Source organism: Oncorhynchus mykiss, chromosome 18 (assembly GCF_013265735.2).
Source record: "Oncorhynchus mykiss isolate Arlee chromosome 18, USDA_OmykA_1.1, whole genome shotgun sequence".
Lineage (NCBI taxonomy): Eukaryota > Metazoa > Chordata > Actinopteri > Salmoniformes > Salmonidae > Oncorhynchus > Oncorhynchus mykiss.
The window spans coordinates 13,332,293-13,348,602 of NC_048582.1; the positions used below are offsets into that span (position 1 = coordinate 13,332,293).

At 52.6% G+C, this 16,310-nt stretch overlaps 1 protein-coding gene across 1 annotated transcript in view; it reads right to left on the bottom strand.

Moving 5' to 3' along the window:
- bcor (BCL6 corepressor) overlaps positions 1 to 16,310 on the bottom strand; it is a 90,032-nt gene that overhangs the window by 19,665 nt on the left and 54,057 nt on the right. The window contains exons 10-11 of the mRNA XM_036951880.1: positions 3,302 to 3,468; positions 3,001 to 3,146 (exon numbers count right to left, since the gene is read on the bottom strand). Coding sequence (XP_036807775.1) covers positions 3,001 to 3,146; positions 3,302 to 3,468 — 313 coding nt within the window. The remainder of the gene's footprint in view (positions 1 to 3,000; positions 3,147 to 3,301; positions 3,469 to 16,310) is intronic.

Below are 16,310 nucleotides of genomic sequence, written 5' to 3' on the forward strand. Positions count from 1 at the left end.
AGAGGATAGTCCAGAGGAAGGAAGAGAGAGAGGAGAGTCCAGGGAGGGAAGAGAGAGAGGAGAGTCCAGGGAGGGAAGAGAGAGAGGAGAGTCCAGAGAGGGAAGAGAGAGAGGAGAGTCCAGAGAGAGAGGAGAGTCCAGAGAGGAAAGAGAGAGAGGAGAGTCCAGAGAGAGAGGAGAGTCCAGAGAGGAAAGAGAGAGAGGAGACTCCAGAGAGAGAGGAGAGTCCATGGAGGGAAGAGAGAGAGGAGAGTCCAGGGAGGGAAGGAGAGAGGAGAGTCCAGAGAGGGAAGAGAGAGAGGAGAGTCCAGGGAGGGAAGGGAGAGAGGAGAGTCCAGAGGAAGGAAGAGAGAGAGGAGAGTCCAGGGGAAGGAAGAGAGAGAGGAGAGTCCAGAGAGAGAGAGGAGAGTCCAGAGAGAGAGAGAGGAGAGTCCAGGGAGGGAAGTGAGAGAGGAGAGTCCAGAGAGAGAGAGGAGAGTCCAGAGAGAGAGAGGAGAGTCCAGAGAGAGAGAGGAGAGTCCAGGGAGGGAAGAGAGAGAGGAGAGTCCAGGGAGGGAAGAGAGAGAGGAGAGTCCAGAGAGGGAAGAGAGAGAGGAGAGTCCAGGGAGGGAAGAAAGAGAGGAGAGTCCAGAGAGGGAAGAGAGAGTGGAGAGTCCAGAGAGGGAAGAGAGAGAGGAGAGTCCAGAGAGGGAAGAGAGAGAGGAGAGTGCAGGGAGGGAAGAGAGAGAGGAGAGTCCAGAGAGGGAAGAGAGAGAGGAGAGTCCAGAGAGGGAAGGAGAGAGGAGAGTCCAGAGAGGGAAGAGAGAGAAGAGAGTCCAGAGGAAGGAAGAGAGAGAGGAGAGTCCAGGCAGGGAAGGGAGAGAGGAGAGTCCAGAGAGGGAAGAGAGAGAGGAGAGTCCAGAGAGAGAGATGAGAGTCCAGAGAGAGAGAGAGGAGAGTCCAGGGAGGGAAGAGAGAGAGGAGAGTCCAGAGAGAGAGAGGAGAGTCCAGAGAGAGAGAGGAGAGTCCAGAGAGAGAGAGAGGAGAGTCCAGGGAGGGAAGAGAGAGTGGAGAGTCCAGAGAGGGAAGAGAGAGAGGAGAGTCCAGAGAGGGAAGAGAGAGAGGAGAGTGCAGGGAGGGAAGAGAGAGAGGAGAGTCCAGAGAGGGAAGAGAGAGAGGAGAGTCCAGAGAGGGAAGGAGAGAGGAGAGTCCAGAGAGGGAAGAGAGAGAAGAGAGTCCAGAGGAAGGAAGAGAGAGAGGAGAGTCCAGGCAGGGAAGGGAGAGAGGATAGTCCAGAGGAAGGAAGAGAGAGAGGAGAGTCCAGGGAGGGAAGAGAGAGAGGAGAGTCCAGGGAGGGAAGAGAGAGAGGAGAGTCCAGAGAGGGAAGAGAGAGAGGAGAGTCCAGAGAGAGAGGAGAGTCCAGAGAGGAAAGAGAGAGAGGAGAGTCCAGAGAGAGAGGAGAGTCCAGAGAGGAAAGAGAGAGAGGAGACTCCAGAGAGAGAGGAGAGTCCATGGAGGGAAGAGAGAGAGGAGAGTCCAGGGAGGGAAGGAGAGAGGAGAGTCCAGAGAGGGAAGAGAGAGAGGAGAGTCCAGGGAGGGAAGGGAGAGAGGAGAGTCCAGAGGAAGGAAGAGAGAGAGGAGAGTCCAGGGGAAGGAAGAGAGAGAGGAGTCCAGGGAGGGAAGAGAGAGAGAAGAGTCCAGAGAGGGAAGAGAGAGAGAAGCGTACAGGGAGGAAAGAGAGAGAGGAGAGTCCAGGGAGGGAAGAGAGAGAGGAGAGTCCAGGGAGAGAGGAGAGTCCAGGGAGGGAGGGAAGAGAGAGAGGAGAGTCCAGGGAGGGAAGAGAGAGAGGAGAGTCCAGGGAGAGAGGAGAGTCCAGGGAGGGAAGAGGGGCAGAAAGGCCAGAGGGAAGAGAGGGAGGAGAAGACAGGGAGGGAGGGAGGGAGGAGAGGACAAGGAGGGAGGGAGTGCTCCTAGTGGGTTCTGGGGTGCTCCTAGTGGGCAGGCTTATGTAAAATAGTATCAACTCATCAACACTTGAGGATTAGTGAGTGGAGAGAGGCAGAGAGGGCTGGAGCTGAAGCAGCAGTGTGGGCCACTGTGGAATTGAACTGAAGGGGGAAATTCTAATCCCCCTTTTAACTAAATGAATTGGATTTGTTGTGCGTTTTCTCTCTCTCTCTGGGAAGCACAGATCAGGTTAGGTGAGTGGAGTGAACTAGGCACCGTTTGGCAATCGCTGTTGGAGTGTGTATAAGAGGAGGAAAGTGTGTGTGTGTGTGTGTGTGTGTGTGCGCGCCAGAGCAGGGCTGATTAATAATGCCCTGAAATAGAGAACGGATGGAGGGAGGAAGAGAGAGAGAGGAAGAGAGGGAGGGAGGAAGAGAGAGAGAGGGAGCGAGGGATGCTAGCTCACTGCGGTTCTCTCAAGCACTCAATGGAACGCTGTCCTCTACTTCCCCTTGGTATATCTCCTCACCATCCATTTAAACTGTGTGGTGCCTGGGCGTGTGTGTGTGTCTGTGTGTGTGTAATGAGGCCGTCAGTTCCCTGTCCTGGCCCCCAGAAACCGCTGTGTTGGGCCAGAGCCAGAATACACGTAGGCAAAGCCGTGTTTTGAAAGTTCGTCATTGATCCAATCGCCGGTGACTTTGTTTTGACGTCCCCACCAACGACCTCCCTGACGTCCCCACCAACGACCTCCCTGACGTCCCCACCAACGACCTCCCTGACGGCACCCACCAACGACCTCCCTGACGTCCCCACCAACGACCTCCCTGACGGCAGTCTCAGACTGAAGTATGTAGTGAACATAGAACAGTGGAAGTATTCTGTTTGAGTCGTCAGGCAACCTCTCTCCCCCTCACTGCACCGCTCACAAGGGCCAGCCCTTAGAGGACGACCCCTCTGCAGCTGTTGCTAAGTAACCTGATAGTGGGGTAACGCGGTGCAACTCCCGAGGATGATACTGTGTCCCCCACAGATGAGGAACACACACACACACCATCTCTAAAGCAGTCTTACCAGAGAGGAATCCCTCCATGCCGTGGGAGTGTGTCATGCGGAGGAGGCTGCGGCCAGAGTACGTAGCCAGGGTTGGGTCAGCTCCGTAGGACAGCAGCAGACGGACCACTTCCAGATGGTCATTCTCCACCGCGTCATGTAGGGGCCTGGGGGGGAGGGAGACAGACACGCCACACACACACACTGGCGTTATGTACAGAGCCTTGGAAGGCAATTGTCCGTGTCCATATGTCTGGCCTGTGTGTTAGTGAGAGAGAAAGTGAGTGTCCATGCTTAAGTGTGTGTGTGTGTGTGTGTCTACCTGGTGCCTTCCTGGGCGCTACAGTTGACGTCGGCACCGTGCTCCAGCAGGTGCTGAGTGATAGCAAGCCAGCCACGTGCACATGCCTCGTGCAGCGCACAGTAGCCCGCGTTGTCACGGTGATTGACGTCACACACCCTGTTTTCCAGGCAGTACAGCACTACATCCTAGATAGGCCACAGAGAATAGAGGGGTTAGGGTCTCCACAGACAGGGGACAGAGGGGTTAGGGTCTCCACAGACAGGGGACAGAGGGGTTAGGGTCTCCACAGACAGGAGACAGAGGGGTTAGGGTCTCCACAGACAGGGGACAGAGGGGTTAGGGTCTCCACAGACAGGTGACAGAGGGGTTAGGGTCTCCACAGACAGGGGACAGAGGGGTTAGGGTCTCCACAGACAGGAGACAGAGGGGTTAGGGTCTCCACAGACAGGAGACCGAGGGGTTAGGGTCTCCACAGACAGGTGACAGAGGGGTTAGGGTCTCCACAGACAGGAGACCGAGGGGTTAGGGTCTCCACAGACAGGTGACAGAGGGGTTAGGGTCTCCACAGACAGGGGACAGAGGGGTTAGGGTCTCCACAGACAGGAGACCGAGGGATAAGGGTCTCCTCTAACCGAGGAGAAGACAGGGAGGGAGGGTCTCCTCTAAACCCTCTGTATCAGACTGACTCAACCCTACCTAGACCCCGTGTTATTCCTCAGTATAATACCTACTACACTATCTGTATCAGACTGACTCAACCCTACCTAGACCCTGTGTTATTCCTCAGTATAATACCTACTACACTATCTGCATCAGACTGACTCAACCCTACCTAGACCCTGTGTTATTCCTCAGTATAATACCTACTACACTATCTGTATCAGACTGACTCCATACTACCTAGACCCTGTGTTATTCCTCAGTATAGTACCTACTACACTATCTGTATCAGACTGACTCAACCCTACCTAGACCCTGTGTTATTCCTCAGTATAATACCTACTACACTATCTGTATCAGACTGACTCAACCCTACCTAGACCCTGTGTTATTCCTCAGTATAATACCTACTACACTATCTGTATCAGACTGACTCAACCCTACCTAGACCCTGTGTTATTCCTAAGTATAATACCTACTACACTATCTGTATCAGACTGACTCAACACTACCTAGACCCCGTGTTATTCCTCAGTATAATACCTACTACACTATCTGTATCAGACTGACTCAACCCTACCTAGACCCTGTGTTATTCCTCAGTATAATACCTACTACACTATCTGTATCAGACTGACTCCATACTACCTAGACCCTGTGTTATTCCTCAGTATAGTACCTACTACACTATCTGTATCAGACTGACTCAACCCTACCTAGACCCTGTGTTATTCCTCAGTATAATACCTACTACACTATCTGTATCAGACTGACTCAACCCTACCTAGACCCTGTGTTATTCCTCAGTATAATACCTACTACACTATCTGTATCAGACTGACTCAACCCTACCTAGACCCTGTGTTATTCCTAAGTATAATACCTACTACACTATCTGTATCAGACTGACTCAACACTACCTAGACCCCGTGTTATTCCTCAGTATAATACCTACTACACTATCTGTATCAGACTGACTCAACCCTACCTAGACCCTGTGTTATTCCTCAGTATAATACCTACTACACTATCTGTATCAGACTGACTCAACACTACCTTGCCCCTCTTAGCCAGTCCTTCTAATATCAGAAGATGGTGTCCAAGAGAGATCGAACTGGAACTGGTCCATAGAACTGGATCTGTGAGGTTCTCATCCCTCATCCTCTCAACCAGGGCAGTGGAAGGTAAGCCATTACAGGAGCCTCCGCTCTGATTCCCATCTCTATGCAAATGCTGTGGAGTGGTCGCCGAGCCTTTCATTTTTCAATAAGTCTTATCAAACGGCTGCCTGGGCGGCTCAAAATAGCCCAGTCAATCTGTCCCTCCTGAACGGTCCCATATATTTTCTACTAACATCTGGGTAATGGATTTGGATGGCTGTGTGTGATGGCTCAGGCTGGCCAGTTATGGACCATATCCACAATGGCTGCGCAGTTGCTCCTAAAAACCTGGGATTCTGAGCCACTGGAGAGTATGTTTGAGCCGGAATGCCTCCTAGCAGAGAGCTTCTTTAACCCAACAGCAGGGAAGCAGGGGCCATTAAATTGTTTCTCCCCACCCAACTCCATTCAGTAAAGGGGATTAAACCAAATTGAATTCAGGTTTGGAATTTTTAAAAACTGCCAATTATTTTTCCATTGAGGAGGGATTCAATTTCAATTCACTTACTTTCACTTTCTGTGCCTGGCCTTATGAGTTAAAGGGATGCTTCATGATTTATTTACTTCCCCAGCCTCAGATGAACTTGTGGATACCAGTTGTATGTTTGAGTGCAGTATGAAGGACGTTAGAGGTAGACACTTCTAGGCATTGCGAAAACTCTAGTTGGCTTTTACAGTTGCGCTAGTTAGCAACTTCGTTCAAACCGCATGCGGAGACATATACATGGTATCCACGAGTTCTTCTGACTCCTGGGAAACATTGCCAAAATCCTGAAGTATCTCTTTAACATGACTCATGTCATGAGTCACAGTGGCAAAGAATTGGAATGAATTGCAATTCTATAGACAGTTTGCTGACTCCAAGGCCTGACCAAAGCAAGGTGACTATGGCTAACACAATGAGAATATTTTATTTATTTATATAACCTTTATTAAAACTAGGCAAGTCAGCTAAGAACAAATTCGTATTTCCAAAATGTAAATATAGGACAAAACACACATCAAGACGAGACACCACTACATAAAGAGAGACCTAAGACAACAACATAGTGTAATGAAACAGGCAGGGAGCAGGTCTCGTACCCTCGACCTTCGAGCCCGAAGTCCAGCGTGCTATCGACTGTGCCGCAAAAGCATGCTCGTGCGGCAGGGTCGATTTCTGCTCTTATAAACCCAGGGTGGTTACACTACTCCCTCCTTTCAAAGAGCGCGTCGGCCAAGCACACGCACTGTCGTGGATGGGAGGTCCGATCTCTTCTGACACCAATGTAATGAAACAGCAGGGAGCAGGTCTCCAACCCTCCACCTTCTAGCCGGAGGTCCGGGGCGCGAGTTCAGCGTTTATAAAGCCAGGGTCGTTACAAAAGCATAGCATATGAATGTATATACCTAAAAGGTTCTCGATAACGGAAATATGTAGTCCTGTAGTATATTGTTAATGATAGAATCCAGTCAGAATGAGAAATATGTAGTCCTGTAGTATATTGTTAATGATAGAATCCAGTCAGAATGAGAAATATGTAGTCCTGTAGTATATTGTTAATGATAGAATCCAGTCAGAATGAGAAATATGTAGTCCTGTAGTATATTGTTAATGATAGAATCCAGTCAGAATGAGAAATATGTAGTCCTGTAGTTTATTGTTAATGATAGAATCCAGTCAGAATAAGAACAGCAGAATAAAGCCAATAAGCATCAAGTCGACAGCAGTCTCTCTTCTGTCTATGTGCTCATTTACCTGTGTCAGACAGCGCTGCGCGTCGTTAACAAACCACACACACCCTTCCAGTCAGCCCAGTGTGGCTAGCATCAAACCACACACACAACCCCAGACAAACAGAAGGAACCAGGGTAGCGAAGTGTGGAAAGAGAGAGAGGTCCAGAGAAAGAGAGTGAGAAAGATGGAGACTAGCAGCAGCGCTCCACAGAGAGCAGAAACAGACATTAGCATTCAGCTAGCGTAGCGCAGCTTTGACGTGCCCTCCCTCCCGACCCGTATTCATAGAATTCATTCACAGCTCCCCACCGCGGTGCTGTGAGCTGAGCACACACATACACAGAGAAAGTGTATGTATCTTTAGATACAGCGTGGTCGTGTGGCTGCTGTGGCAACAAATGAGTCCAACTCCTGCTACTGCCAGTGCCATGGCAACTTATGCGCTAAACAGCGAGAGCTGGCATTGCGGTTGGCATGCCTGGTGGACAACAAAATAGACCATAACACAGTACACAGTGTTCAAACGACCAGCAGCCCCCACTCTTCTTAAATGGACTCTTCTCCAAAAAACAGCTCACCAACAGTGCTCAAACATAGACCCTACAGTCCCTCTCCAGTCTACTACCGAGGCGTGGTAGCTACCAGTCTACTACCGAGGGGCTGCCGCCACCAGTCTACTACAGAGGGGCTGCCGCCACCAGTCTACTACCGAGGCGTGGTAGCTACCAGTCTACTACCGTGGTGCTGCCGCCACCAGTCTACTACCGAGGGGCTGCCGCCACCAGTCTACTACCGAGGGGCTGCCGCCACCAGTCTACTACCGAGGGGCTGCCGCCACCAGTCTACTACCGAGGGGCTGCCGCCACCAGTCTACTACCGAGGGGCTGCCGCCACCAGTCTACTACAGAGGGGCTGCCGCCACCAGTCTACTACCGAGGGGCTGCCGCCACCAGTCTACTACCGAGGGGCTGCCGCCACCAGTCTACTACCGAGGGGCTGCCGCCACCAGTCTACTACCGAGGGGCTGCCGCCACCAGTCTACTACAGAGGGGCTGCCGCCACCAGTCTACTACAGAGGGGCTGCCGCCACCAGTCTACTACCGAGGCGTGGTAGCTACCAGTCTACTACCGTGGTGCTGCCGCCACCAGTCTACCACCGCGGCGCAGCCGCCACCAGTCTACTACAGAGGGGCTGCCGCCACCAGTCTACTACAGAGGGGCTGCCGCCACCAGTCTACTACAGAGGGGCTGCCGCCACCAGTCTACTACAGAGGGGCTGCCGCTACCAGTCTACTACCGTGGTGCTGCCGCCACCAGTCTACTACAGAGGGGCTGCCGCCACCAGTCTACTACCGTGGTGCTGCCGCCACCAGTCTACTACCGAGGGGCTGCCGCCACCAGTCTACTACAGAGGGGCTGCCGCCACCAGTCTACTACCGTGGCGCTGCCGCCACCAGTCTACTACCGAGGGGCTGCCGCCACCAGTCTACTACCGAGGGGCTGCCGCCACCAGTCTACTACAGAGGGGCTGCCGCCACCAGTCTACTACCGAGGGGCTGCCGCCACCAGTCTACTACCGAGGCGTGGTAGCTACCAGTCTACTACCGTGGTGCTGCCGCCACCAGTCTACCACCGCGGCGCAGCCGCCACCAGTCTACTACAGAGGGGCTGCCGCCACCAGTCTACTACCGAGGGGCTGCCGCCACCAGTCTACTACAGAGGGGCTGCCGCTACCAGTCTACTACCGTGGTGCTGCCACCACCAGTCTACTACCGAGGGGCTGCCGCCACCAGTCTACTACCGAGGGGCTGCCGCCACCAGTCTACCACCGCGGCGCAGCCGCCACCAGTCTACTACAGAGGGGCTGCCGCCACCAGTCTACTACAGAGGGGCTGCCGCCACCAGTCTACTACCGTGGGGCTGCCGCCACCAGTCTACTACCGAGGCGTGGTAGCTACCAGTCTACTACCGAGGGGCTGCCGCCACCAGTCTACTACCGAGGGGCTGCCGCCACCAGTCTACTACCGAGGGGCTGCCGCCACCAGTCTACTACCGTGTCGTGGTAGCTAACCGGTCTACTACCGAGGGGCTGCCGCCACCAGTCTACTACCGAGGGGCTGCCGCCACCAGTCTACCACCGCGGCGCAGCCGCCACCAGTCTACTACAGAGGGGCTGCCGCCACCAGTCTACTACAGAGGGGCTGCCGCCACCAGTCTACTACAGAGGGGCTGCCGCCACCAGTCTACTACCGAGGGGCTGCCGCCACCAGTCTACTACCGAGGTGCTGCCGCCACCAGTCTACTACCGAGGGGCTGCCGCCACCAGTCTACTACAGAGGGGCTGCCGCCACCAGTCTACTACCGTGGCGCTGCCGCCACCAGTCTACTACCGAGGGGCTGCCGCCACCAGTCTACTACCGAGGGGCTGCCGCCACCAGTCTACTACAGAGGGGCTGCCGCCACCAGTCTACTACCGAGGGGCTGCCGCCACCAGTCTACTACCGAGGCGTGGTAGCTACCAGTCTACTACCGTGGTGCTGCCGCCACCAGTCTACCACCGCGGCGCAGCCGCCACCAGTCTACTACAGAGGGGCTGCCGCCACCAGTCTACTACCGAGGGGCTGCCGCCACCAGTCTACTACCGAGGGGCTGCCGCCACCAGTCTACTACCGAGGGGCTGCCGCCACCAGTCTACCACCGCGGCGCAGCCGCCACCAGTCTACTACAGAGGGGCTGCCGCCACCAGTCTACTACAGAGGGGCTGCCGCCACCAGTCTACTACCGTGGGGCTGCCGCCACCAGTCTACTACCGAGGCGTGGTAGCTACCAGTCTACTACCGAGGGGCTGCCGCCACCAGTCTACTACCGAGGGGCTGCCGCCACCAGTCTACTACCGAGGGGCTGCCGCCACCAGTCTACTACCGTGTCGTGGTAGCTAACCGGTCTACTACCGAGGGGCTGCCGCCACCAGTCTACTACCGAGGGGCTGCCGCCACCAGTCTACCACCGCGGCGCAGCCGCCACCAGTCTACTACAGAGGGGCTGCCGCCACCAGTCTACTACAGAGGGGCTGCCGCCACCAGTCTACTACAGAGGGGCTGCCGCCACCAGTCTACTACCGAGGGGCTGCCGCCACCAGTCTACTACCGAGGGGCTGCCGCCACCAGTCTACTACCGAGGGGCTGCCGCTACCAGTCTACTACCGAGGGGCTGCCGCCACCAGTCTACTACCGAGGCGTGGTAGCTACCAGTCTACTACCGAGGGGCTGCCGCCACCAGTCTACTACCGATGGGCTGCCGCCACCAGTCTACTACCGAGGGGCTGCCGCCACCAGTCTACTACCGAGACGTGGTAGCTACCAGTCTACTACCGAGGGGCTGCCACCACCAGTCTACTACCGAAGGGCTGCCGCCACCAGTCTACTACCGAGGGGCTGCCGCCACCAGTCTACTACAGAGGGGCTGCCGCCACCAGTCTACTACCGAGGCGTGGTAGCTACCAGTCTATTACCGAGGGGCTGCCGCCACCAGTCTACTACCAAGGGGCTGCCGCCACCAGTCTACTACCGAGGGGCTGCCGCCACCAGTCTACTACAGAGGGGCTGCCGCCACCAGTCTACTACCGAGGGGCTGCCCGCACCAGTCTACTACAGAGGGGCTGCCGCCACCAGTCTACTACCGCGGCGCAGCCACCACCAGTCTACTACCGTGGCAGATACTAGTCTACTACTGTGTCGTGGTAGCTACCAGTCTACTACCGAGGGGCTGCCGCCATTAGTCTACTACCGAGGGGCTGCCGCCACCGGTCTACTACCGAGGCGTGGTAGCTACCAGTCTACTACCGAGGGGCTGCCGCCAACAGTCTACTACCGTGTCGTGGTAGCTACCAGTCTACTACCGAGGGGCTGCCGAAACCAGTCTACTACCGAGGGGCTGCCGCCACCAGTCTACTACCGAGGGGCAGCCGCCACTAGTCTACTACCGAGGGGCTGCCGCAACCAGTCTACTACCGAGGGGCTGCCGCCACCAGTCTACTACCGAGGGGCTGCCGCCACCAGTCTACTACCGAGGGGCTGCCGCCACCAGTCTACTACCGAGGGGCTGCCGCCACCAGTCTACTACCGCGGCGCAGCCGCCACCAGTCTACTACCGTGGCAGATACTAGTCTACTACCGTGTCGTGGTAGCTACCAGTCTACTACCAAGGGGCTGCCGCTACTAGTCTACTACCGAGGGGCTGCCGCCACCAGTCTACTACCGAGGCGTGGTGGCTACCAGTCTACTACCGAGGGGCTGCTGCCACCAGTCTACTGCCGAGGCGTGGTAGCTACCAGTCTACTACGGTGGTATGGTAGCTACTAGTCTACTACGGTGGTGTGGTAGCTACTAGTTTACTACTGTGATGTGGTAGCTACTAGTTTACTACTGTGGTGTGGAAGCTACTAGTTTACTACTGTGATGTGGTAGCTACTAGTCTACTACTGTGGTGTGGTAGCTACTAGTCTACTACTGTGGTGTGGTAGCTACTAGTCTACTACGGTGGTGTGGTAGCTACTAGTCTACTACGGTGGTGTGGTAGCTACTAGTTTACTACGGTGGTGTGGTAGCTACTAGTTTACTACTGTGGTGTGGTAGCTACTAGTTTACTACGGTGGTGTGGTGGCTACTAGTTTACTACTGTGGTGTGGTAGCTACTAGTTTACTACTGTGGTGTGGTAGCTACTAGTTTACTACGGTGGTGTGGTGGCTACTAGTTTACTACTGTGGTGTGGTAGCTACTAGTCTACTAATGTGGTGTGGTAGCTACTAGTTTACTACTGTGGTGTGACAGCTTCTAGTCTACTACTGTGGTGTGGTAGCTACTAGTCTACTACGGTGGTGTGGTAGCTACTAGTCTACTACTGTGGTGTGGTAGCTACTAGTCTACTACTGTGGTGTGGTAGCTACTAGTTTACTACTGTGGTGTGGTAGCTACTAGTCTACTACTGTGGTGTGGTAGCTACTAGTTTAGTACGGTGGTGTGGTGGCTACTAGTCTACTACTGTGGTGTGGTAGCTACTAGTCTACTACTGTGGTGTGGTAGCTACTAGTTTACTACTGTGGTGTGGTAGCTACTAGTCTAGTACTGTGGTGTGGTAGCTACTAGTCTACTACTGTGGTGTGGTAGCTACTAGTCTACTGCTGTGGTGTGGTAGCTACTAGTCTACTACGGTGGTGTGGCAGCTACTAGTCTACTACTGTGGTGTGGTAGCTACTAGTCTACTACTGTGGTGTGGTAGCTACTAGTCTACTACTGTGGTGTGGTAGCTACTAGTCTACTACTGTGGTGTGGTAGCTACTAGTCTACTACTGTGGTGTGGTAGCTACTAGTCTACTACTGTGGTGTGGTAGCTACTAGTCTACTACTGTGGTGTGGTAGCTACTAGTCTACTGCTGTGGTGTGGTAGCTACTAGTCTACCACGGTGGTGTGGCAGCTACTAGTCTACTACTGTGGTGTGGTAGCTACTAGTCTACTACTGTGGTGTGGTAGCTACTAGTCTACTACTGTGGTGTGGTAGCTACTAGTCTACTGCTGTGGTGTGGTAGCTACTAGTCTACTACTGTGGTGTGGTAGCTACTAGTCTACTACTGTGGTGTGGTAGCTACTAGTTTACTACTGTGGTGTAGTAGCTACTAGTCTACTACGGTGGTGTGGTAGCTACTAGTTTACTACTGTGGTGTGGTAGCTACTAGTTTACTACTGTGGTGTAGTAGCTACTAGTCTACTACGGTGGTGTGGTAGCTACTAGTCTACTACGGTGGTGTGGTAGCTACTAGTTTACTACTGTGGTGTGGTAGCTACTAGTTTACTACTGTGGTGTAGTAGCTACTAGTCTACTACGGTGGTGTGGTAGCTACTAGTCTACTACGGTGGTGTGGTAGCTACTAGTTTACTACTGTGGTGTGGTAGCTACTAGTCTACTACTGTGGTGTGGTAGCTACTAGTCTACTACTGTGGTGTGGTAGCTACTAGTTTACTACGGTGGTGTGGTGGCTACTAGTTTACTACGGTGGTGTGGTAGCTACTAGTCTACTACCGTGGTGTGGTAGCTACTAGTCTACTACGGTGGTGTGGTAGCTACTAGTTTACTACTGTGGTGTAGTAGCTACTAGTCTACTACGGTGGTGTGGTAGCTACTAGTCTACTACTGTGGTGTGGTAGCTACTAGTCTAGTACTGTGGTGTGGTAGCTACTAGTTTACTACTGTGGTGTAGTAGCTACTAGTCTACTACGGTGGTGTGGTAGCTACTAGTCTACTACGGTGGTGTGGTAGCTACTAGTCTACTACTGTGGTGTGACAGCTACTAGTTTACTACTGTGGTGTGGTAGCTACTAGTCTACTACTGTGGTGTGGTAGCTACTAGTCTACTACTGTGGTGTGGTAGCTACTAGTCTACTACTGTGGTGTGGTAGCTACTAGTCTACTACTGTGGTGTGGTAGCTACTAGTTTACTACTGTGGTGTGGTAGCTACTAGTTTACTACTGTGGTGTGGTAGCTACTAGTCTACTACGGTGGTGTGGTAGCTACTAGTCTACTACGGTGGTGTGGTAGATACTAGTCTACTACTGTGGTGTGGTAGCTACTAGTTTACTACGGTGGTGTGGTAGCTACTAGTCTACTACGGTGGTGTGGTAGCTACTAGTCAACTACGGTGGTGTGGTAGCTACTAGTTTACTACTGTGGTGTGGTAGCTACTAGTCTACTACTGTGGTGTGGTAGCTACTAGTTTACTACTGTGGTGTGGTAGCTACTAGTTTACTACTGTGGTGTGGTAGCTACTAGTCTACTACTGTGGTGTGGTAGCTACTAGTCTACTACGGTGGTGTGGTAGCTACTAGTCTACTACTGTGGTGTGGTAGCTACTAGTTTACTACTGTGGTGTGGTAGCTACCAGTTTACTACTGTGGTGTGGTAGCTACTAGTTTACTACTGTGATGTGGTAGCTACTAGTCTACTACTGTGGTGTGGTAGCTACTAGTCTACTGCTGTGGTGTGGTAGCTACTAGTCTACTACTGTGGTGTGGTAGCTACTAGTCTACTACTGTGGTGTGGTAGCTACGAGTTTACTACTGTGGTGTGGTAGCTACTAGTCTACTACTGTGGTGTGGTAGCTACTAGTCTAGTACTGTGGTGTGGTAGCTACTAGTCTACTACTGTGGTGTGACAGCTACTAGTCTAGTACTGTGGTGTGGTAGCTACTAGTCTACTGCTGTGGTGTGGTAGCTACTAGTCTACTACTGTGGTGTGACAGCTACTAGTCTAGTACTGTGGAGTGGTAGCTACTAGTCTACTACGGTGGTGTGGTAGCTACTAGTTTACTACGTACGGTGGTGTAGTAGCTACTAGTCTACTACTGTGGTTTGGTAGCTACTAGTCTACTGCTGTGGTGTGGTAGCTACTAGTCTACTACGGTGGTGTGGTAGCTACTAGTCTACTACTGTGGTGTGGTAGCTACTAGTTTACTACTGTGGTGTGGTAGCTACTAGTCTACTACTGTGGTGTGGTAGCTACTAGTCTACTACGGTGGTGTGGTAGCTACTAGTCTACTACGGTGGTGTGGTAGATACTAGTTTACTACTGTGGTGTGGTAGCTACTAGTCTACTACTGTGGTGTGGTAGCTACTAGTTTACTACTGTGGTGTGGTAGCTACTAGTCTACTACGGTGGTGTGGTAGATACTAGTTTACTACTGTGGTGTGGTAGCTACTAGTCTACTACGGTGGTGTGGTAGATACTAGTTTACTACTGTGGTGTGGTAGCTACTAGTCTACTACTGTGGTGTGGTAGCTACTAGTTTACTACTGTGGTGTGGTAGCTACTAGTCTACTGCTGTGGTGTGGTAGCTACTAGTCTACTACTGTGGTGTGGTAGCTACTAGTCTACTACTGTGGCGTGGTAGCTACCAGTCTACTACGGTGGTATGGTAGCTACTAGTCTACTACTGTGGTGTGGTAGCTACTAGTCTACTACTGTGGTGTGGTAGCTACTAGTTTACTACTGTGGTGTGGTAGCTACTAGTCTACTGCTGTGGTGTGGTAGCTACTAGTCTACTACTGTGGTGTGGTAGCTACTAGTCTACTACTGTGGCGTGGTAGCTACCAGTCTACTATGGTGGTATGGTAGCTACTAGTCTACTACTGTGGTGTGGTAGCTACTAGTCTACTGCTGTGGTGTGACAGCTACTAGTCTAGTACTGTGGTGTGGTAGCTACTAGTCTAGTACTGTGGTGTGGTAGCTACTAGTCTACTACTGTGGTGTAGTAGCTACTAGTCTAGTACTGTGGTGTAGTAGCTACTAGTCTACTACGGTGGTGTGGTAGCTACTAGTCTACTACTGTGGTGTGGTAGCTACTAGTCTACTACTGTGGTGTGGTAGCTACTAGTCTACTACGGTGGTGTGGTAGCTACTAGTCTACTACTGTGGTGTGGTAGCTACTAGTCTACTACTGTGGTGTAGTAGCTACTAGTTTACTACGGTGGTGTGGTAGCTACTAGTCTACTACTGTGATGTGGTAGCTACTAGTCTACTACTGTGGTGTGGTAGCTACTAGTCTACTACTGTGGTGTGGTAGCTACTAGTCTACTACGGTGGTGTGGTAGCTACTAGTCTACTACTGTGGTGTGGTAGCTACTAGTCTACTACTGTGGTGTAGTAGCTACTAGTCTACTACTGTGGTGTGGTAGCTACTAGTCTACTACTGTGGTGTGGTAGCTACTAGTCTACTACTGTGGTGTGGTAGCTACTAGTCTACTACTGTGGTGTGGTAGCTACTAGTCTAGTACTGTGGTGTGGTAGCTACTAGTCTACTACGGTGGTGTGGTAGCTACTAGTCTACTACTGTGGTGTGGTAGCTACTAGTCTACTACTGTGGTGTGGTAGCTACTAGTCTACTGCTGTGGTGTGGTAGCTACTAGTCTACTACTGTGGTGTGGTAGCTACTAGTCTACTACTGTGGTGTGGTAGCTACTAGTCTACTACTGTGGTGTGGTAGCTACTAGTCTACTACTGTGGTGTGGTAGCTACTAGTCTACTACTGTGGTGTGGTAGCTACTAGTCTACTGCTGTGGTGTGGTAGCTACTAGTCTACTGCTGTGGTGTGGTAGCTACTAGTCTACTGCTGTGGTGTGGTAGCTACTAGTCTACTACTGTGGTGTGGTAGCTACTAGTCTACTACTGTGGTGTGGTAGCTACTAGTCTAGTACTGTGGTGTGGTAGCTACTAGTCTACTACTGTGGTGTGGTAGCTACTAGGCCCAATTCTGCTATGAACGTGTACATGGTACAGATCCACATATTAAAAGCACAGCGGGCTGTAGTGAGCTGTGGAGGTCTGTCTGTTTTCCAGCCGGCTGGTCGGTCGGTGGAGCTAAGCGGGGTATTAAACACATGATAAAGCACAGCTTTAATGGCCGCCAGAGGAGAGGAGCACAGTGGAGAGCACAGGGTTG